Source organism: Melospiza georgiana, chromosome 19 (assembly GCF_028018845.1).
Source record: "Melospiza georgiana isolate bMelGeo1 chromosome 19, bMelGeo1.pri, whole genome shotgun sequence".
NCBI lineage: Eukaryota > Metazoa > Chordata > Aves > Passeriformes > Passerellidae > Melospiza > Melospiza georgiana.
This window is the reverse complement of record NC_080448.1, coordinates 1,855,410-1,878,272: the sequence shown is the minus strand read 5'-3', so window position 1 is coordinate 1,878,272 and position 22,863 is coordinate 1,855,410. Positions and strand designations below refer to the sequence as shown.

The 22,863-nt window shown below is 53.7% G+C and overlaps 2 protein-coding genes and 1 pseudogene across 2 annotated transcripts; 2 read left to right on the top strand and 1 right to left on the bottom strand.

Annotated features, from left to right (window-relative positions):
• The first annotated feature begins 4,608 nt into the window (after positions 1-4,608).
• LOC131091663 (translocon-associated protein subunit beta-like) lies at positions 4,609-5,906 on the top strand. Its single transcript, XM_058037849.1, is given in 4 exon segments — positions 4,609-4,630; positions 4,731-4,846; positions 5,003-5,080; positions 5,766-5,906. Coding segments are annotated over 4 exon segments (327 nt in total). The 3' UTR covers positions 5,877-5,906.
• Positions 5,907-11,241: 5,335 nt separating this feature from the next.
• Positions 11,242-14,870, top strand: LOC131091486 (cilia- and flagella-associated protein 45-like). Its single transcript, XM_058037585.1, is given in 12 exon segments — positions 11,242-11,393; positions 11,395-11,506; positions 11,508-11,656; positions 11,974-12,115; positions 12,465-12,635; positions 12,783-12,961; positions 13,096-13,225; positions 13,460-13,606; positions 13,732-13,845; positions 14,050-14,243; positions 14,397-14,621; positions 14,792-14,870. Coding segments are annotated over 12 exon segments (1,794 nt in total).
• A 4,517-nt stretch (positions 14,871-19,387) lies between these two features.
• LOC131091662 (Fc receptor-like protein 4) overlaps positions 19,388-22,863 on the bottom strand; it is a 39,484-nt pseudogene continuing 36,008 nt past the window's right edge.

Sequence of the window (22,863 nt, the reverse complement as noted above, 5' to 3'; positions counted from 1 at the left end):
CTTGCACTTGCAGATCATGTGGTGCCGGGAGAAATTTGCAAATTTTATTGGATTGCTCCAAAACTAAAGCTGTCAGCAACTAGGACACTGCAAGTCCTTAGAGCCCCAAATGCCAGCTCTTATCTGGTACACAGACCCTGGTGAAATGACTTCATTTTCCACTGGAAAATGGCCTCTGTTTGTTGCCAGTCGCCCTGGCAGATAATGGGGTGCCAAGCTAGAAATTTGCAAACATTACTAGATTTCTCCAAAACTAAAGCTGCCGGCAACCAGGACCCTGCAAGTCCTTAGAGCCCCAAACACCACCGCTTATCTGACCCCCATACCCTGGGGAAATGACTTCTTTTTCCCATGGAAAATGGCCTCCGTTTGTGAATGCTTGCACTGGCTGATAGTAGAGTGCCAACCTTAAAATTTGCTAACTTTTCTGGATTTTTCCAAAATTAAAGCTTACGGGAACTAGGAGCAAGCATTTCCTTAGAGCCCCACATGCTACCTTTGAAGTGATATCTAGACCCTGGAGAAATGACTTTTTCCCAGAAGTAAAATGGCCTCTGTGACCACTCACACTGGCTGGTAACGGGCTGCAAGGTGAAAAATTTCACAAACTTTGCTGGATTTCTGCAAAACTAAAATTAGAGGGCAGACAGAATAAAGGGAATAGAAATTTATATATTTATCGAAGGGTCTTCACATACATTAAGGGCAGATGAAGCCTCCCCAAGGGGCTACATCTAAAATTGAGGACAGCCAAAAATTTTTCAACAGATATAAGTTTGGTCTATTTATATATCAGTGGTTAATCCTCCAAACACAGGTTCAGGTAATGAAGTCATATACCCCCAGTTCCACATGTGAGGAGCAAAATCTGTACAGAGGAGGATCCTGAGGCCTTTCTCCCACTTGAGGTAATCTGCTTGATAGATACAGGCACAGGGGAACTCTCAGGGATTCCTGCAGGGCTGCAAACACCAAAAGCTGCTGGCTTTGCACTAGGGAGGTCAGGACACCTCTTGTTCCACGGCAGCAGAAGACTGCAGATTGTCTTCGGGCAGTGAGTCAAGCAAGGAGTACTGATTGCATGAAAGGAGACCCTGGGGTTCTGTGCACCCGATTCTTGGGGAATTTAGCCCTACTCCTTCTCCTTCACTCCTTCCTCACTACTCTACACATTCCCCGCGGACCTGGGCAGGCTGCTCGCGTGGCCAGAGCTACTTGTCGTGCCGAGATACATCTGCTGCTCTTCTACAGAGCCTTCCCACGAGAGCCCGGCCCAGCGCGGCACGGCGCGCGGCCTGCCACTACTTCTGCCACTGAGGGCAATGGGCAGCACAGGAAATGTGCCCTGCGCAGGCGCGGAGTCCCTTCGTGTTCACGAGCCTAGACTCCGTTTCCCAGGAGGCATAGGGCTTTCCTGTGTCACCGTTCGTGTGCGTTATTTCCGCCGCGGTTGCGCTGATTCGTCTTTGCAGCGTTGGTGGCGGGAGAGACGATGAGGGGTGGGAGGCTCAGGGCAGCTGGAGTCTGTGTCCTCGGTCCTCGGGACGAGTCAGTAGGAGAGGATCGCTCATGAGCTCTGAGGGGCCAGGAAGGACCAGCCGGTTTCTGGAGCTGGAACGTCAGAGCCGGGGTCTTCCGCGGGCAGTGTGGGTGAAACCCGACGATTTCCTGTTGGGAGGTGTCCTTGAGGCCCTCTGGGCCTCTGGGCTTCGTGAGTGGGCAGGAGCAACCTGGGCTGCATGCGCTGCTGTGCGGCTGCAGCAGGGCACGACTGGGGGGAAGGAAGGGGCTTCTGGCACCCACGCTGGGACGGGCTGGGCAGGCGGGTCCGTGCCAAGCCCGGGAGGTTCAGCGAGGCCAAGGGCAGGTGTTGCACCTGCATTAGGGCAACCCGAAACACAAATAGGCTGGGGGAGAATGGATGGAGAGCAGCCTTGGGAAGGATGTGGGGGCATGGGACATTGACAAGAAGCTCAGCACGCTGTGGCAACGTGCATTGGGAGCCCAGAAAGCCAACACTCTCCTGGGCACATCCCCAACAGCGTGGGCAGCGAGTGAGGGGGCGATTCTGCCCCTCTGCTCTGCTGAGACCCTGCCCTGCAGAGCTGCCTCCAGCTCTGGGCTCCCCAGCATAGGGAGGACAATGAGCTGCTGCAGTGAGTCCCGGGGAGGCCACAGAGATGATCCAGGGGCTGCAGCCCCTCTGCTCTGGACACAGGCTGGGAGAGCTGGGGGTGTTGAGTCTGGAGAGGATTCCAGGGGGACCCTAGAGCCCCTTCCAGGGCCTACAGGGCTTCCAAGAGAATTGGAGAGGGACTTTGGACAAGGGCCTGGAGTGACAAAACAAGGCTTCCCACTGCCAGACGGCAGAGTTAGATGGGATGTTGGAAAGAAATTGGTGCCTGTGAGGGAGGTGAGTCACTGGCACAAGTTGTCCAGAGAAGCTGTGGCTGCCCCATCTGTGGAAGCATCGAAGGCCAGGTTGGATGGGGCTTGGAGCGGCCTGGGCTAGTGGAAGGTGTCCTTGCCCATGACAGGGGGATGCAATTGCATGGTCTTTACAGTCCTGTCCAATCCCAGCCACCCTGTGACTGTGGAAGGCAGAGGCCCTGATATTGAAGCAGTTTTTGCTTCACAATTTTTGAAAGCCCCATCAAGTGTCCTCACTGGTCACATCTGTAGTGTTCCCGTTGTCTCCTTGTCCTCTCAGCAGAGTGGCTGCAGAGGCAATGTGTTTGGATAAGTCAGACCACGTGGCCTGAAGCAGGGACATGTGCAGAGGATCATAAAAGCCACTGGAGGGAGTTGGTGGTTCTCAGTGGCTGGAAATAGGGAAGAATAATGTTGGAAGTGAGGAGCTGTGCTTTCTAAAAACTAATTCTGTTGTGTAAGACAGCACTGGAAAGTTGCCAGGCTTTCCAAGGGCAATTAACTGTTAGTTGCTAAAACTGATGAAAGTAGTAACTGATGAAAGCTTTTGCTCTGGAAGTTACTAGAAGAGGCTTAGTGATTGGAAAGCTTTGCCCGTTAGTGAGATGTGCAGGGACAGGGCTTGGACTTGATGATCCTTTTGGGTGCCTTTCAACTCAGGATGTTTCAGGATTCTGTCAAAGGGAGTGGTACTGGCAGGGCTTTGAAAGGGGACAAGACCGTGAACTTTTCTTCCATGGCTGTAGATTTGGGACAGTGCTGTGTCTCACAGGCAAGTGTTCAGAGATTTCAAATGATCAGTGACATTCCATTTATTTGTGTTTCTAGATGAAGCTCCCACTTCTTGCTATGTTTGCTCTGGTGTCTGTGGCTCACTGTGAGGATGGTGCCAGGCTCCTGGCCTCCAAATCCCTGTTAAACAGATATGCAGTGGAGAGCAAGGACTTGACTTTGCAGTACAGCATCTGCAATGTTGGCTCCAGGTAAGCCCTGTCCAGGCTTCAGTACTGACCACGAGCAAATGTTCTCTGTGTGGCTGCAGGGTTGGCAAGGCAATTTCTGAGCTCCATGATGTGCTATTGCTTTTTGCTCCCTCTAACTCTGAGCTTTCGAGCACTGCCTGAAGGATTGACCCTGAAATTTGCCTATTCCTTCCTCTTCCCTGCTTTCACCTCATGGCTGCTGAAGCTGTCAGTCCAGCATGATATAGTTCCTGTGGTGTCCTGTGACACTCTGTTCCCCACGCATGCAGCTCTTTCTTGGCTTTGTAAGCTGTTTTTCACATTTATTCTTTTTAATGAAAATTCCTTTTTGCTATCAGGATTAACTCAGGACCTGTCAAAGATAAAACAGAACTTCCACCATGCTGGTAAAAAGCGTCATTTGCAGAATGAAAAGCTGACTGAAAAAATGCAGGACACTATTAAAGGGCTTTGAGATTTTGGTTTTTGATATTTTTTTTAAGGCAGAATAATGCATACTGAGTGCAGTACTGCTAACAGAAGAATATATGGTGCTGTAATGTTGAATTGATACAACACTAATGAGATCCTGTAATTTTATATGTGGGATTTGGTTATTATTTAGGCCAGCATGTGTATCCATAGGATGGTATCTGAAGTTCAGCAAACTGCCAAATTGTGTTGTGGAAAAAATGGTGGTTTTCCTGTCCTTGTGTTTGTTTCTCTCAGCTTTGCCTTCCTCCCTCTGCAGTCTCCCTGTATGATACCTCAACTCTCCTCCCTATCTTCTACTGGTGACATTTTATCTCTGAAAAACCAATTCTTCGATTTGGTCAAGATGGAAGTGTGAGTGCGCTTTGCTGCAGAGCCTATGAGCAGATGGCAAAGCTTAAGATTCCTGTCTCATCCTTCTCTTTGTTGTGTTCAGTGCTGCCCTGGGGGGATGATTCTTTCCCCCCAGAAGGTTGTGGCATTGTCTCTGGCATGCTCAGCGTCAAGTGGGACAGAATTGCTCCATATCTTTTCATGTTTTGAAATTTCTTCCCACTCTCTTTCTTGCCCCTGAGTATCCTGCAGCTTCATCCTATCTTCATCTGCTGTCCCTGAAATTCCTTCCAGAGCCTGGAAAGTTCCTTGCAGACAGGACCAGGTCCCGGGGCAGTTCCTCTGCCTGTGGAGGAGCAACTGGGTCAGCCTTGGGTGGGTCTGGCTGTCAATGACCACGAGCACTCAGATCTGTTAGCAGCACTGACTTGTTCACCTGGCTCCTGGTTGCTCGTTCACATCTCCTCACTTTTCTTCCTGGGCTGAAATATCACAGTGTTCCTTAACGTCCAGCTCCCAGAGCCAGCAACGTGTCCCACACCGTGATTCTACGGCCTCTCAAGGCTGGGTACTTCAACTTCACCTCTGCCACCATCACGCACCTGGCACAGGAGGGTGCCCAGGTGGTGGTAAGTGGCTGATTTATGGGATCCCTGCAGACACACCTGACCATGCTCCCAGAGCTGCACGGTTGCAGCGATGCATGTCTGTGTTGCTCTCACCCTGGCCAGTTCTGGAGCGAGCAGGAAAGGTGGCAAAGCCTGTCTTTTCGATGCCTTTTCCAGGTTGGCTTCACCAGTGCTCCTGGGCAGGGAGGAATCCTGGCCTAGCGTGACTTCGACAGGAGGTTCTCCCCTCACTTTGTGAGTACCTTTCAATTGACAGTGGAAAAGTGCATCACGGCAGCTGCAGCCCAGTGTGGTGGCTTCCTGCTTGCACATCGTGTCTGTGGCTTGCCCTGCAGTCACCTGGAGAGCTCCAGAGGGGGCTGGAGTTGGTTCCTGTCAGTTCTCCAGAGAACTGTCACAGAAGTGGCTGAGTTTCCATCCCAGCTCCCTGTGTGAAGGAGCTGCACTGTGGCATTTGAGGCAGAAAATCTGAGAGTAGACTCTTAGAATCTCCTGTGCTGGAAGGGACCCACAAGGATTGTGGAGTCCAACTCCTGGCCCTGCAGAGGACAACCCCAGGAATCCCAACCATGTGCCTGTCAGCCCTATCCAAACTCCTTTAGCTCGTGTCAAGCTCGGTGCTGTGACCACTTTCCTGGGGAGCCTCTTGCAGTGCCTGGGAGAGCATCCTCTGGGAGAAAGAGCCTTTTCTTAATATCCAGCCTTAATGTCGGCTGTTCTGACACAACTGCAGGCACTCCCTTGGGTCCTGTCACTGGTCACTGAGGGCAGACGTCAGTGCCTGCCCCTCTGCTTCCCCATGTGAGGAAACTGCAGAGAGTGTGAGGTCTCTCCTGCCTCTCCTCCTCTGACCTCATTGCTTTAAGACTCCCCTGGCCTGGATTGTTTTGACTTTTCTCTTAACAATTTCTCCCTCTAGCTGAATTGGGTGGCATTTGGCGTGATGACCCTGCCCTCCATCGGGATCCCTCTGCTGCTCTGGTACTCGAGCAAGAGGAAGTATGACGCCCCCAAGAGCAAAAAGAACTGAGCAGAGTCCAATGCCAGCAGCAGCCCAGAGCTCGGGAAAGGACACCCCGGAACCCCCAAGAAGAGCATCTGGGTTGGGATGGCCCGTCCCCTGCGAGGTGCTGCCTGCATCGTGCTTCAGCCCTCTGGGCAAAGGATTCAGTGGCTGCAGCAGCAGCTGTGAGGTGTCCTCTGTGTTTGAATGGAGAAACAAGCAAACAGAAAAAAGAACAACCAGAAGTCCCAAACTGCCTTGTCCAACCCCTTTGAAGGCAGAACCTCTCTCTCCTCTGCAGCTGCAGCAATCCGAGCAGCGAAGCATGTTAGTGCCCAGAGGGGCCTGTCTGTGGGGCTCTGCCCCCTGTGCTGCCTCCAGCACCCATTTGCCTGCTGCAGTTATCTGCAGGGTGTCATATCTCAGGGTTCCCTCCAGGTGCTGCCTGCCCTGTGGGACAGATATTGCTCTGGTGACACCACAAACCTGATTTGATAGAGGATGTCACAGCTGCTGCTTTTTCCTGTTGATACTGTTCTCTGACCCACCAGCCTGCCCAGGTCCATGGTGGGCTTGTAAAGCCATGAGGGTGGAGTGCAGGGAGGAGGATCAGGGTTAAGTTCCAGAAGAATCAGGTGCACAGGTTGGGAAACTCTCCCTGCACTGGGAGAGTTAACTACTCTGCTTAACTACACCCACCCACAGCCCCATCCACATGACAGGCTCCAGCTTTCAGGGGATCAGGACATGTTCTCTGCCATCAGGTCTTTTCCTGTGCCATTCTCTGACCCTCTGTCCCTTTGGATGACACTGAACCACCTGGGACACAAAATGGCCGTTGGTGGCTGAGGAGGGCTAAGGGCCCTGCTAAGAGGGGACACTGGAGTCCGGGGCATGGGCTCAGTTGGTTCCAGCAGCAGCTGGATCCAGCATTCCCAGTCTGCAGGAGGGGACTTTGCTGAGGCACAGAGCCGGGGTGCGGAGCTGAACCACAGCAGCCTCACCAAGCCTTGCTGTGTCTTGAGCCACTACAAGGCCTTGGGGGGCTCTCCCTTCTTATTTTCCATAATTCCCAGGCCTGGTGGACATGCCGTATTGTCTCTTAAATTCTTGTGGCTGTGTCAGGGGTCTTCCCACTGCAAGACTGAAGACCTCATGTTTGCGGACAACCCTTCTGGAATTCTTCTGCCAGTCCTGGCAGCACGGTGTCACCGTGTCCCCCTCCAGCAGTGCCTGTACCAGCCTCTGCAGCACCAGCCAGTCTGAGGGACATTGGACCTGTCACACCTGATGTGACCAGTGACCACCCATTGGATAGCATCCAGCACATGGATGCTCTGGGATGTCCCCAGAGCAGGGGACAGGCTCTGGTCACACCAGGGGGGTGACCCATGAAGCTGAGCCTACCCAGAACCCTCAGCGTCCCCACGGGTGCCAGGCTGGGGACACAAATGCCCCTCACCATCTGAGACTCACAGGGAGGCTGACCACTTCCAGGTCTGTCACACATGTAGGTGTCACTCTCAGTGACAGTGAAGTTGTCATGTCCCTCCTGCCCCCAGCACTACCCATCCTTGTACCAAGTGGTGGCACCAGTGAGCCCTGGCAGGTCAGTGTCACCGGGTCCCACAGCACTGGCGTCCAGGGAGGCTCCACCAGGAGCTGGGTGGTCTGCCTGCCTGTGGGTGACAGGGGACAGCAGCCTGCCAGAGCCAGAGTGGGGCTGGGACAGCGGGATGGAGACATGGCATCCCCTGAGGACTCACCAGCGAGGCCGAGGGTCTGGGCTGGAAGGGAGAAGGGACAGGGCTGGGTGGGGGTGGCACTGTGGGGACAGAGGCAGAAGGGCATGGGGGGTGGTGGCTGTCCACAATCTGTCCTTGTGTGGCTCGGACCCCTCGGAGACAGGGACACTGTGGCCACCCCTAGTGAGACAGGGCATGGGGATGCTGTGGACACCCCCAAAATGGGGACACCATGACCACGCCGTACTGTCACAGGTCACCCCCACCAGCCCCCTGATGCCTCCCCGAATCCCTGTCCCACCATTAATGTCCTCATCTTCCTGCCCCTATGACCCCGGTCACCTCACGCACAGGCTCTGCTGGCATTGGGGACTTAAGGGAACCCTGCAGTCCCCCTGTGCCAAGTCCCCTCCCTATCCCAGGGGGGCGAAGCCCATGCCCAGGGTTCTCACCCCACAGGAGCAGCGCCACCTTCCCGACCATCCCGGTGTCCCCAGCCATGTGCACTGGCTGTCACTCGCTGCTGTGGCCACTGCTCCACTGGCTCTTCAGATGAAGAGGAAGGAAGCAAGGTCACCTCTTTGTCCCCACGTGTAGGTGGCCCTTGGTGAGGGCAGGGTGGGGACCTTGTCGGACATGGGGGTGATGGTGGTACATGGTGGGGACATGGTGTTGCCTGAATTTGGAGGCTGAGGTGGTGTGGGGAGCCAGCGATGGGTGTCCAGGGGAATGGGGTACCCAGGGATGGGGGTCCCAAGGGTTGGGTGGACTCAGACATGGGGATGAGGGTCCCAGAACAACGTGACCTCCAGGGATTTCTGATCATGGGGTGGGGGCTGAGGGATGGAGATGCCAGGGGAAAGGATGGACCCCTGTGATAATGGGGGTCCTGGGGGAATCAAGGGAAGGGGTGTCCCAGGGTCTGGAATTACCAGGAGGGGGTTCCTTGTGAATGGATATCCTGAGGAATTGCAGTCCAGGATTGGGGGCCCCAGGGAAGGGGAGACAGAAGGAAATGAGGTTCCATGGTTGGGTTCCCAGGGGAATGGGGATGCCAGGGATGGGCAGTGGCTGGGTGGGCCCATGGGTCACAGCTTCTTCCTTGGGTGCCTCAGATTTTGGGCATGACCCAGGGCCTAGCATTGCCTCCCTGGGGTGCTTGTTTCCTGTGCATGCATCACATGGGGGTCCTGGGTAGCTCTGCCTCTGTGCCCTCCCCTGCCCTTTTCTTCTCTTTCTTTCTCTTTTTAAATTTTTCCTCATTTTTGTGCCATGTTCCCTCACCCCCAGTTCCTGGCTCAGCAATCCCGGGGAGCACCTGAGCAGGGAACAGGCTGGGGGGACGCAGGGGAGGGGGAAAATGGGGAGAGGTGGTGCAGAGAAGAGTGGGGAGGCCATGGGGGATGGACGTGTTTGGCTGTGCCCTCTCAACAATTTCTTTTTCCTGGACAAGAAGGAAGAGGCTGTTTGTGCTGAGAGTAAGATGGGAAAGGGGAGCAGTCCTGGGAGGCACATCTAGGGGAGTCCTGTCCTGGGAGGTCCCTGTTCTGGGGTTCACCTGGGGGAAACCAGTCCAGGGGTTGACACATCATGGCGTGGAGGGTCCTGTCCCTGGGGGTGGTGGTGCCACCTGTTGAAGGGATGGCATATCTTCTGGACCCCTGTCAGTGTAAGGGTGGGGCCCAGCCATGGCCCAGCCCCACTGCACAGGGATGGCCATTGCCCAGCCCCAGGTGGCAGCCAGGACCTGAGGGTTCCCCCTGCCCCCTTGGCTTTGATTCTGGCAGCTTTAGAGCTGCTGCAGAGGTGAGAATTCTGTGGGGGAAAATGGCCTGCGTGTGGTTTGCTCAGTCTTGCAAGAAGCACAAACCCCAAAGGGAGCCCAGGCCGTGGCTCTGTGAGGGCCTTTGGTGGTTTTCAGAGCAGGGCTGGCTGGAAAGCCCCCATGCAAGGGCAGCTGTGAGGGAACCAGTCCAGAAATGCAACAATTGATCATTTGTTCCCTCTTGCCAAGGGACTGAGAGAACCACAAAACTACTGAAATCCCACAACAATCTGTTCAACAACCTCACCTGGACCCTCCTTCCTGCCAGATGCCCTGCACCCACCACAGCCGTTCTCTCACTGCCCTCCACACCTGGATGGGGAGAGAAAATTGAACAAAAGGTTCCTGGTTTGAGACAAGGACCAGGAGAGATCACTCATCAAATCCTGTCACGGGAAATGCAGGCTCAGAATTAACAACATGAATTGAATATCTGCTGACAAAATCAGAGCAGGATAAGGAAAAGTCAAATAAACCCTTCAAAAAACCTTCCCCCCCACCCCAAACTCCTTCCTGGGCTCTCCCTCCTCCCTCCAGCAGCACAGGGAAATGGGAAGGGAGGCCCCAGGCAGTTCAGCACAGGTTGTTTCTGCTGCTGCTCAGCCAGAGTAGTTGCAGTCCTTGCCCTCCTCCACCAAACTGGGGTTCCTGCCTTCCACAGGAGTCTTCTCCAGCGATTTCTGCAGCCGGAGTCCTTCCTGCGGGCTGCAGCTCTGCCCCAGCTGCTCCAGGCTGAGGCCCTTCCTTGCCCATGCTCAGTGCCCCGGGAACTGCTCAAGCAGGGGCTTCCCACGGGCTCACAGCTTCCTTCGGGCATCCTCTGCTTGGCCGGGGCTCCTGCAGGGTTGCAGCAGGGTGTCTGCTGTCTGGGGACCCCCACAGGCTTTGGGCGAATCCCTGGAGACCCTCATGCCCCTCCTTCCTTCCTGCAGGGCTGTTCCTCTCGCAACCTCAGAGTGAAAACCACGTTCACTCTCCTGTGAAAATTTAAAAAGTTTAATAAAGGACAATAGGAGACAAGGACCCTAGAGCAAAGGTTGGCACTCAGCCAAGAGCACACTGTTCTCTTTGGGGATACCCCTTAAATATCTTTTCCCTTATATCAATCAGCCTTTCGCGTAGTAAACTTTTCCCCCAAATTAGTTTACATGTTCCAAGAACTGTTCAGCATATCTCCTCCTTGGATCCACCTTTTTAGAGGATGCATATTCCTGGGTTGTTCTTTTAGTCCTTTTTTATCATCGTCTTCAGTTTTGGGCCTTGGTCCACACTGTCTTCAGAGGATGGGTGTTGATAGTTGGCATATCTGTAGCAGGTGTCTTCATCCTGCGTTCACTGGATGTTATGCAATACAAGCAGGCATTTTAATACAAGCATACTTATATCAGCTATTTCAATACTATGTCTAAGATTAATTAATACTAGAAATAAAAATGATATCTTTATAACAAAGCTACTTTCACATCGCACATATAAAATCCATTTTAATATTTGCAAAAAGCCAATATTATAATATGTATCTATAACACTCGGGTTCCTCTTGGCTGCCGCAATTCCATCTCTGCCTTCCCTTGGATTTGCCCTTCTCAGCTCTCGGAGCTTTCACACCAACATACCCGTCCCCCATCTGCTCTAGGACATCCTGTGAGTCCCGGAAGCTGTTGGGGGCGCTGCCATGGCAACAGTCGGTCCCGACATGTCTCGACAGTGGCTTTGGGCTCTTTGTCACAGTCGGTTCAGACACGTCCCAACCGCTGGTCCCATCACATTGGAATGTCGGCTCCAGGACATTGTCACACCTCCCGCACTCTATGAGAGTGCCATGGCAGCCGCGACTACCGGCTCAGGATCTCAGTCCCTCTGTCCGGGAGACTCCTCCCGGGGATCCCTCCTCCCGCGCCGTCGGCAGCTTCGCCCACCAGGATTTCAGTCCCTCCTTCCCAAGGTCTGCCCCCGGTCTTCGCCTCACCCCCAGCCCCTCCGGCCCCTTTCGGTCGTGCCCCTGAGGGCACGTCCCGACTGAGGGTCCAGAGCTCCTCCCAGGATCAGTTGGTGTCCAGGGAGCACTGTGTGGGGATTTCGGATCCCTCACATCGTCCTTTCCCACAGGTCACGGGCTCCAGCAGCCCCATTGTGATCCTTCAGGATGTGCCCAAACCGCCTGAATCACAGCTCTCTGTCAGATACAAACCAAAGACCACCAGAATCATCACCAGGGACCTGATCCGGGACCTCGTGTAAGGCTGTGCCCGAGTCCTGAGCGGTTTTGGGGGAATAGGTGTCAGTGCAGCATCCCAAAATCTCTAGGGAGCAGGGACTGGCAGTGTGCCCTGGCCACCCCCGGGGATCCTGCCCCCTGCATCCCTGCCTGGTGCCATTTTCACCACACTTTCCCTTCCTGCCTCACCCCAAAACAAGAGAGCCAGGTCTCCACGGCTTCCCCAGCACTTCCCATATTGATCTGGGCTGACATGGTGGCTGAGTGGGCAGCTCAGGGAGCACAGGGACCTGTTGGGGTCACCATGCCACTAAGCTCTCTCCCTGTGCTCCCCAGCATTCCCCAGGAGAAGCCCCAGCCATGTCTCATCATTGGAGAAAAGGAATATGAGAAACTTAAGGAATCAGCTCGAGCCCTGACTGAGGTGGAGCGTTGGGACAGGCTGAAGACGCTGAGAGCCAGACAGGACGCTGCTTTTGTAGGCATTTCCCTTTCTGCTTCCCCCTTTTCCTGCTCCACAGTTGGGTTTGAGGGGTGGTGGCTCCCGCAGGGGGTCCTCCCTCTGTCCACCACATTTTGGGGCGCAGGGTAGGCTGCAGGGCTCAGGGCTCACTGAGAGCTAGGCAGCATCCCTGAAATTGTGCCCAGCACTGCCAGCCTTCAAAGGGCATGGGGTGTCTGCCCAGAGGTGTGGGGAGGGGTGCCCATGGACATGCCAGGAGCCTGACATGTTCCCACTCAGTGTCAGGAGGGCAGCACCTGAAGTGTGACCCCTGTGAGCCCTTGGGAAGGTGGCCAGGATTGGGCAGCGCTCTCTGTACCCATAGGAAGCCCTAAAAAAGGCCCAGATCGAGGAGCAGAGAAAGGCAGAGCTGGAGGACAAGAGGAACCGCTGGAGAGACATGGAAGAGGAGCTGCAGCAGGAGGAGCAGAAGCTGCTGCAGCGAGCGACAAGGATGAGGCTGGAGCAGGAGGAAGATGTGCGGGAACTGAACGCGGTAGGGCCGGCACTCCCCTCTATCACCTGGCATTGCTGAGTCTCCCCTGCTCCTTGTGCTCCCAGGCTCTTCCTCTCCTTCCCTGGCCCTCCCTGCTCCCTGTGTCCCAGTGCAGCTCCGAGCCACAGACACCTCTTGTCCCCACAGCTGTTCCTCAATGCCAAGTGCAACATGATCCGGGACAAGCAAGTCCTGGAGAAGCAGATGATCCTCAAGGAACTGGCAGAGGAAGAGAAGCGTCTGGACAAGATGATGGAAATGGAGCAGGAGAAGGGCATGGAGGTCCAGGAGGAGCTGGAGCGCCAGAGGAAGCAGGAGCTGATGAGGTGAGCAGGAGGCTCCCTCTTCCCCATGGAGGCATCTGGCCCATTCCAACCACACCAGCCCTGTCCATGCCAGCATGCCCATGATGGGGAGCAGGATGAAGCCATAGGAAACCCTTCTGCTCTTGTATTCCTAGAGCCCGGCAGGGCATTGTGAAACAGATGGAGCAGAATGCAGAGGAGCGGGCATTGAGGGCTGAGGAGCTGTACCAGGAGGGCCAGAGGCAACTGGAGCGACTGGAGCAGATGAAGAGGGAGGATCGGAAGGTGGGAGCAGGGAATAGGGAGTTGCAGGGAGGTTTCCACGTGGCTGGAAAGGGATTGGCAGAGCTAGATCAGCCACACTCAGGGAGTGGGGACAGCAGGCAGCAGGATCAGAGCTCTAGTCCCTTGGGGACATTGTGACATCCTAGGGAGGTGGCCCAAAGCCTTCCTGCCCTGGGTGACAAGGATGGAAGAGCACTCGACTTGGTGATCTCCAGCCCTGCATGGCATTTCCAGGCCTGGGAGCAGAAACAGGAGCGACTAAAGCAAATCCATGCTGATATTAAACGTTTCAACATGGAGAGCCAGAGGCTGAAGGATCAACAGCGGGAGCAGGAGAGGTTGGAGGATGAGCGGGTGCTGGAGCAGCAGCGGCAGAAGGCTGTAAGAGCAGTGGGCTCCTGGTGGGGTGGGCAGGGGCTGCAGGAGCTGTCCTTGCGCTCTGTCCCACCCTGGGGCTCTGTCCCACCCTGGGGCTCTGTCCCACCCTGGGGCTCTGACCCCTGTAGGAGCGTGAGGCCGCCTTGGAGGCAGAGCAGCAACAACTGCGTCTGGAGAAGGAGAAGGAGCTGGCCCGGCTCAGGGCCACACAGGAACGGGCCCAGGACTGGCAGGCAGAGCAGGTGAGTGGCCCAGGAACAGGTGATGTGCTCCCCTGCCACCGTCCCTGTCCCCAGACTGGTGAAGGGGCAGCACCCCTGGATGTGGGGGGTCTGTAGGACCAGCCTCTGGAGCCAGGGGACGTCCTGGAGCAGAGCCAAAGCCACGGCCAAGGGCTTCCAAAGGTGCCCCTGAGGGAAGCTCAGCACTGTCCCCTATTTGGGCAGGATGCTCTGAGAGCCAAGAGGAACCAAGAGGTCGCAGACCGGGAATGGCGGCGGCGGGAGCTGGAGAAGGCGCGGAAGAAGGCCGAGCTGGAGCAGCAGCTGAAGCAGGACCGGCTGGAGCAGGTGGCCCAGAAGGAGCAGTACCTGGCCATGCAGGTGCAGCAAGACCGCCAGGAATTCCAGAGGGTGCTCAGGTGAGGCACATGGGACTGAGGGATGGCTGAGGTGGTGGCCAGGGGGCTCCCAGTTCCAGCTAGTTGCTCTAGGGGCTCCAGTGCCAGCCCAGGTGCTGTGCCAGGTGTGAGGGGCTGTGGCAGGGTCCCTGAGCCAGCCCAGCTCTTCCACAGGGCCCATCAGGAGCAGCTGGAGCGGGAGAAGCTGGAGCAGGAGCAGAGGGAGCTCCGGCAGCGCGCCCATGCCGAAGATCTCTGGCGGCAGATCCAGGAGCTGCAGCAGCAGCGGAAGCGGGAGCGGGCGGCCGTCATTGAGGAGGGCCGGCGGCTGCAGCAGGAGGTCCGGCAGCGCAGCCAGCGCCTCACCCAGTTCAGGCAGCAGAAGCTGCAGGAGTTCAGGTCAGGGGCTGCCAGTGCTGCTTCCCTGGGCTCCTTGGGCTCCCCGAATCCTTCCTAGTGTCCCAGCCTGGGCCACCTCCCAGCTCCCTCTGCATCCTCAGCAAATGGGACCTGCTGTGGGGCCAGAGTCCCAGATCCATTGGGAACCTGATGGATTCTTTCCTCTGCAGAGCCACTGGAATGCCCGAAAAGTACTGTGCCCAGGTGGAGCGCAAAGCCCAGAGCCAATCCAGCAGAGCCCCCTCCTAGGCCCAGCCCCACCAGGAACCAGCTCCAATTCCCCACGGATTTGGGACTCCATTTGCATTGACTAAATTTTCCAATAAACAATGTTTCTGAGAAGATGGTGTTTTCCGTCCTTCCCTGGCCTCAGGGCTGTTTGGGAGGAACTGCCCTCAGGGCTGGGAGAGCCTTGAGGCTCCTTGTCCCACATGTCCCACTCTGGGGTTGTGTTACAGGTTTGGGCTTATTAGTGAAGTTTTGCCATTTGTCAACTGAAAGATGATGGAAGAAAGAGGGGGTGATGCCCCAGGGATGGATGGCAGGTGAGTGAGTTAACAAAAGAAGTGAGTGATCACTCTGGCTGACCACCTGTTATAAACAATCCAGACCCGAAATGGGAATGAGTTATAGAAGTTTTACTGAGAACAAAAAAAATCAGCAAAGCAAAAGAGACTGTGCTTGGGAGCATGGCAAAATGCCAGAGGCTCATGCACAAAAATGATGGGTCCATCTTTTATACCCCTGATATTGCATCAGCTTTATGCAGATTTATGCATATTCCCTGACTGGGAAGGACTGGCAGAAACACCCCATTCTAAGTGGCCCAGATGCCCTATGGATCCTGAGCATTGACTACCCCAGGAACAGGTACTTCGAAGACCCAAAGGGAAGTTGATGGGCTTTTGGAATTGCTGCTGTGGAAACAGAAGGAATTGAGCAACTGAGCACCTTGCCAAGATTGTCCAGTTGGTTCTGGACATCACCAAATGAGAGAAGTGGCCAAAGCTCTCCCTCTGCACTGACTCATGGATGACAGCCAATGCTCTGTGGAGGTGGCTGGACAGATGGAAAGAGGCCAATTGACAATGTAAAGAGAAACCCATCTGGGCTTCTGAAATGTGGCAAGACATCACCATCCAGGTGGAAAAGCCGATTGTGAGAGTCCACCATGGAGATGCACACGTGCCTAAGAGTCAAGTCAACAAGGAACATTGGAATAACGAACTGGCAGACCAGGTTCCCCCAGTCAAAACATCACAGGTTGATCTGGACTGGCAACACAAGGGAGAGTTGTTTCTGTCTCCATGGGCCTCAGGTCATCAGGGCAGAGATTTCACTGCTCAGTGGGCACAAGGCTAAGGGGTGGATTTAACCATGGACGCCATCTCCCAGGTTACCCATGAGTGTGAGATGTGCTGCCGTTAAGTAGGCTGAGAGAGTAAAGCCTCTGAGGAATGGTGGGCGTTGGAATAAGTAGAGGTAGGGAAAGGCCTGGGAGTTTGATTACATTGCAGTGCCACAAACCCGCCAAGGTAAGTGCTATGTGCTCACCATGGTGGATGCAATCACCATGGCAGGAGCTGCACCCAGTGCCTCACACTACTGCCCAGCACGCCATCCTGGGCTTGGAAAAACAAGTCCTGTGGTGACATGGCACCCCAGAGCTAATTGAGTCAGATCGTGGAACTCATTTCAGGAATAGCTTATTTACCACCTGGGCAAAAGAGCACAGTGTGGAGTGGATGTATCACATCCCCTACCATGCACCATCTGCTGGGAAGGTTGAACAGTGTCATGGATGGTTGAAAACGACTCAAAGAGCTTGCATCGGGGGACCTTTGAGCACTGGGATCAGCATTCAGCAAAGGCTACATGGCCAGTCAACACCAGAGTCCCTTCACACTGTAGATGGAGATAAGGTCCCTGTGAAAAACACCAATCACTTGTTTATTTATTACTATTAAACTTAAAAAGTTTAATAGTAATAAAATGATTATAAAAATAGTAATACAATTAGAATAATAATAATTTGGACAGTTTGAATTAGGACAATATGAGACAATAGAAACAAAGAGTTGCGGATGTCTGGGTACCTTTTGCTGGGCAGCATAAGTCCAAAAAAGGACACCCCTTAACAAAGGATTAACCCTTAAAAACAATAGCCTGTTTCATATTCATACATCTCATACATGATGCATAAATTCCATTAAAATACAGGATTCTGTCTGGTCATCGTCAACTTCTTCCTCATAATCCTAACAGTGTCATCCTGCCCAAGCGAGGTGGGCAGAAGTTAGTTTCTCCTGATAATGGAGCAATAAATTCTCTTTCTTTGAAAGATTTAGGTGTCCTGTGTCTGCTGTCTTGGTGAGAGTTCTTTCTTTGGGAAAAATGTATCCTACGTAGCATAGTTTCTATTTTAACATTTTGTTATATCCTAAAACTGTATTTAACACAGTACTTAACAAAATTAATACAGCATTACTTTCTAACACAACACATATAATATTCATTTTAATATTTGCGCAAAGCCAATCATAAAATATGCATTTTTCACAGTCTCTGTGGTACAGCTGAGAGGCCTGTTAGGGAAAACAGTTTGGATTAACCATGCCTCAGGAAATGACAAACCCACTCATGAGATTGTTTTTGCTCAAGGACCAGGTTGCACCTGGTTGGTGACACAAAAGGCAGAGAAACATGGTGTATCCCTCAAGGAGATCTTATCTTTGGGTGAGCTGTCCATGATGCCACTGCACCTGTAGCTGTATCTTGATGTGTATATATATATATATATATATATATATATATATATAATTTGAATAATGCAAGTATGTATACAGTTGAAAAGTCTTAAGTTCAATGTTGATATGGGAAAAAAATTCAGGATGGGTAATGTTATGGGTTTAGGGTTCTCAGTGAATTTTTTCCCATTGTCATGCTGAAGGTGCTGGGAGTGGGAGGGGGTGACTCCTAGATGAACAGCCAGCAGTCAAGTCACATGGAAAGAGTGGCTGATAGCCCTGGCATTCCAACAGAATCATTTGGAGGGGAATAAACCTTTTAAATTTTAAAAGTGTTCAGTTGTTTCTCACAATGGGGCACTCATCTGGGATATAAAATCTCTTTTATGGCCCAAGAGATTTCAGATGAATGACACACCCCTGCTGATTTTATCAGATAAGTGAGTACTAGTGAGTGTAAGAGCTAAGAGTAATGCTTAAAGTGTGAGTGAAGTAGTGTGCTTGGGGTGGGTATGAGACTTAGAAGATCCTCATAAATATTTTTAGCCAGATTGAAATTTCCATAATCCAGATGTATAAAAGTCAGCTTCAGACAATTAACTGGACCTGTCCTGGTCTGTTGAAGCTTTAAGATATTGGATGGTCGGATGAAAAAGAACGGAAGGACGTGTGGTGGGGGAAGAAAGTGGGGACCCTGTCACTGGTGGGATGTGTGTGAAAGAGGGAGTTAGAAGCTGCAGGCAGGATGTACAGAAGAGGAAAGCAGGGAACCTGTGGCCAGCAGGATGCATGAAATTGAAGGATTTGTAGGGGCCAGAGAGCACCTGAGGGTTGCCAGATTGAGAGTCACAGTGTTAGAGTGAGGGCGAATGTCACCACTTAGTAGAGACAGTGCTCAATGTGGAGGCGAGTAATCGAGGCAACTTTCCCAACCCGCCAGCATGACAGGGGGTGGGGAGAGCTAAAGATATGAAAGGTAGAGCATCCATTTTGTAGAGAAGCACGTGGCTGGTGGTCACAGGGACTCCCAGTGCTGAAAACTTTTTCCTTATTCAGCCATTTTTTTTGTTAAGGTTTAATAAACATTTGAAATTTTAAAAGTGAGCAATCGTTTCTCACACCCTGGAAACCCAAGCACTTTCCCCTCCCAGGGAGCCTTCCCCCTGGCCTGTTTGGAGCTGGGTGTCATGATCTGATCCGATCCGATCGCCTAGTACAAGTGGGGGTTGTGATGGTTCGTTAACTGATCTCAGAGTGCAAAAAACAACACAAAGGGGATTTCAGTACTAATCAAAACAAATTGCACCTTTTACTGAGTGCCCACAGCAAATGCGATAGAAGGATTAGAAAGGAGATAAAGAATAGAGAGAGAGAGAAAGAAGGGGAAGGGGAATATAGCTACCAATGGAGAGATGAAATCCTCGTGGTCCAGCCAACAGATCTGTCTTGTCACATCGAGGAGAATCCCAAAGCCTTGGTTGACTCAGGAGTCTATTATAGTCCTCCGCCAAAGGGGGAACAGGTACAGGACCATGGAGAATAAGTCTGTAGAGAACAAGTACAGACAGTCCAGTTTGGGACCCTTTGTTCCAGGAATTGTTTATATGGGAAGCAGTCTTGGTCCAGTGAACACACCTGCAGGCAACACCTGGCAAACATCCTGCTTCAATCAGGCCAGCACCCCCTGTGTTAGAATTATAGGGGTCTCAGTCTCAGTCCTAGGGAGGGAGCTTCAATCTCCGTCTGTCACAGTGGTTGTGAGGCAGATGAGGAATTTTCCATGGGGGATCACCAAAATTACCCCAGAAAGATCATTTGGCCAAAAGGTGGGAAAATTCACAGGCTATTGTGATGAGCGGGGTTTGTGAAGCAGGCGTAAGCTTACAGAGCAAGTCACTCCTGGCCAGGCCCTGCTTGAAGCAGTGTGCCATGGTGGCACAGCAAACACACTTGTACACAATCACTTGGCAAGCATCCACCTCAACCAGGCCCAGAACTCTAGTCAGGGTCTTCATGGTCTTAGTCTCTGTCTTTGCGATGATCTTGAGGCAAATGAGGGAAACTTCAGACCGTCTCTTACACTGGGCTGCAGCTACCCAGTGGTGCTTTTTCTCTACCACTGCCCCAAGGTTTCTTTGCTACACTGTAGTCCCCACACCCCCTGCCCTGGTGGGACGCCCTAAGGCTCCTGCTACAGCTACAGAGTTTATGATAGATCTCATCTACCACTCTGGGACTTTGTTCACCCCTGCATTCCCTGTACTCACCCTCTGCCTGCTCGGTGCCCACAATGTCAGTGTTCAGCACCAGCACCTCCCCCTCCTTTGAGTGGGGGGGGGCAAGGGATCCAGGAGGGCCCTGCAGGGATAAAAAGGATTGGGGGTATGGTCTGGGGAGGAGGGAAAGGCCAGAACTGCCTACTCACCTGTCCTGGGATTTCCTGGTGGCTGCAAGGAAAAGGAGATTGGGCTGTGACTGTGGGACCCCCAGGGCATCTGACCCCCCAGTGACCCCTGAGCTCTCACTGTACCCCTGATTCCCTTTAAGACCTCTGAGCACCACCGAACCCACTGTAACCCCAAACATGGCAGGGAGGGAAACTCCCCCAGGATCCCTGAAGACCCCCCCACCAACATTCCTGCATGATCCTACAGCAGGGATCTCAAAGATCCCAGGATCTCCCATTGCCAGCCCAATATTCCTTAAGGGTGTCCCTTCCTGGGACACCCCAGAACACTCCAAAATGCCCCCAGGTCCCCCCTGAGAAAAGACTATTGAGGGCTCAGCCCCACCGTGTCAGGGCTTTGATCACTGCCCCATTGCCCCCCAAACCTGGGGACTTGCCATTGCCCTTCAGGAGCCCATCCCCCTCCTCGTTACCTGTGGTATTGCACTAAATAGTTATTTAGTTGTTTGCACCGGGTGTTGGGAAATATGTTATTGGGTCACGTGGATGGTATATTCCTCCTCACATGGTTTCTCCCTCACCCCCCTGGTCTCTGTATCCCTGGTGGTCTGCCCCACGGGTGGTCCCTCCCCTCGCCCCTCCCCAATGTTATCCCATTGGCCGCGGTCCTCTTTCACCACCCTCATCACCTGGGGCATAAAACCCTACCGCAGGTGAGGCTCCCTCTCTTTGCTACCTGGTGGTCACTGACCTCGGAAGTGTCCGTGGACAAGCAAATAAACTGGATACTGTGACAGACATCTTTTGTGAAAGGTCCTTTCTTTGGGATTTTTCCCCTTTCTGGGGGGCTGTGGCCTCAGCAGCAGCTGTGGATGGTGGTTGTCTGCTGCTGTGGAATGCAGCGGGTGCATCTGTGGTTGGTCTTCTGTTAATGTTTGGATTTGCTGACCACTCACGGCGGAGCTGTTCTTGCTTTCTGCCTGGACACGGAACTTGTTGTTGGTTCCTTTTCTATTCTTAGCTTGCTAGCATTCTGAGATCTTTCCTTCTATTCCTATTAGCATAGTAATAATGTGATATATATCATAAAATAATAAATCAAGCCTTCTGAACATGAGGTCAAGATTCTCGCCTCTCTCTTCACCCTGGAAGACGCTTGCAAGCCCTGTAACAGGATACTCATCTCCACGTTGGCAGAGAGCGCTTTTCATCTTTTGTCTTGTTCATGCAATTCTGTGTGGACTTTAGTGTTGAGCAAGCCGGCTCTGGATTACAATTAGCCTAGAGACCCACAGTTATTGCAGTTACCCACCCCGGCAGTGCCACAAATGACAACCTGTGATGACAGCCAGGAGCAGGAGCAGGAACAGGAGGGTCCTGCTGATCCCCACAGCTACTGCTGGAAACAGAGAGGGACACGTGACACATTGGGGTCACCTGTCACCTCAGGGGTCCTGCAGCCCTGGTGACCCCGCGTGACCCCACCTGTGTCCATGTGTGCCGATGGTGTCATCTCCAGGGCCAGGTCTGGCCTGGAACACATGGTGCCTGTCCTGCTGGTTGGTGGCCACGCACTGGTAGGTGCCTGAATGTCCCATGTTGATGTCCCCAAGCTCCAGGAGGGGACCTCGGACCACGTCCCGGCCGTCTCACAGCCAGGTGAAGGTGACAGGGGCTGAGCCCACCTGCACCGAGCAGCGCAGGTTCACGGGGTCGCCTGCACGCACCTGGTGTGGCAGGGGACCAGGAGTGATGGTGGTATTGGCCACGGGCACTGTGGGGGAGAGATGGGGCTGAGGCTGGAGGAAGGGGCTAGCACCTAGTGTTGGGTAGGGGTACAGGGATGGGATGGAATGGGGAAGGTATGGGAGACTGTGGGTGAAAGACACCCAGAACCAGAAGGTCCTGCTCGCACAGAATTATGTCTTGTGGTGGTAGTGGCCATTACTTAAAGTGGGATGTCATCTGTGGGGTGCGGGTGGGATGGCTGCTATGAGGGGCAGCTGGGATGGTGACATTCAGGGGAACACTCTCGGCCACACTGTCCCCTTCACTGGCCTAGCAATGATAGCAGCTACTGTCATTGTCCCCAAAGTGGCACAGCTCCAGGCAGGGGCTGGTGCCCAGTGGTGCCTCCAAGCCCCGCCACAGTGCCAGGAGAAGGACAGTGGCGATGTCCCTGCAGCCACCATGCAGCTCAGCACCAGGCAGTCCCCCAGTGCCACCTGTCCCCCGGGGGGCTTCACCCACAAGGACACCCCTGAGAATGGGTCCCCTGCGGGGGGAGATGACATGATTAGGGGATACAGGGAGATGCAGGGGAGGTTGGGGTAGGAGGGGAGTAAATGGGAGCTCAGTGTGGGAGAAGGGACCCCAGGGAGGGCTTTGGTGACCCAGGCAGTGACAGAGAACAAGAGAACTGACAGAAGGGATTCAGGGAGAGACATGGTGGGCTCAGAGAGGTGTGGGGGGTCTTCAGGGTTGAACGAAGGCACAGGGGAAAGAATGGAGAGAATATGAGGAGGCTTTCAGGTAGGGCTGGTAGAGATTTTGGTGTGAGGCCTCATGCCTATCATTGCACTCACTGTGCACTGTGACGTGGAGCTGGGCACTGCTCTTCCACACAGCACCCCTGACTCAGAGCGCACCTGGCAGCTATAATTCCCCGAGTGGGAGACCTCCACAGTGAAAAACAGCAGTTGTGGGGACCCTTGTGGGCCCCCAACACCTGGCCCATCCCAGTAGAACAGGTGTAGGAAGGGGGAATCAGGGCCACAGGGGTCTGGGGGAGCTGCGGCAGTTGAGATTCAGGGAGGACTCCTTGGTGGGCTTGGAGGGACCCTCCAGCACCGGTATAGGGAAGAGGTCAGGGCAGGAGATTAGGAGCAGTGGGGACGGTGACCCCAAGTCCCTGGGGAGGGGCTGTGGGGGTGTCGGGGTGGCGGCTGTGGGTGCTCACTGTGCACTGTCACTGTCACCAGCAGGGACTCCTGCAGCCCCCAGGATTTCACCTGCCTCTGCAACTGTAGTGGTCACTGTGGTTCAGCTGCAGAGGGGACAGAGACAGCTCAGTCCCATTTGGGAACAC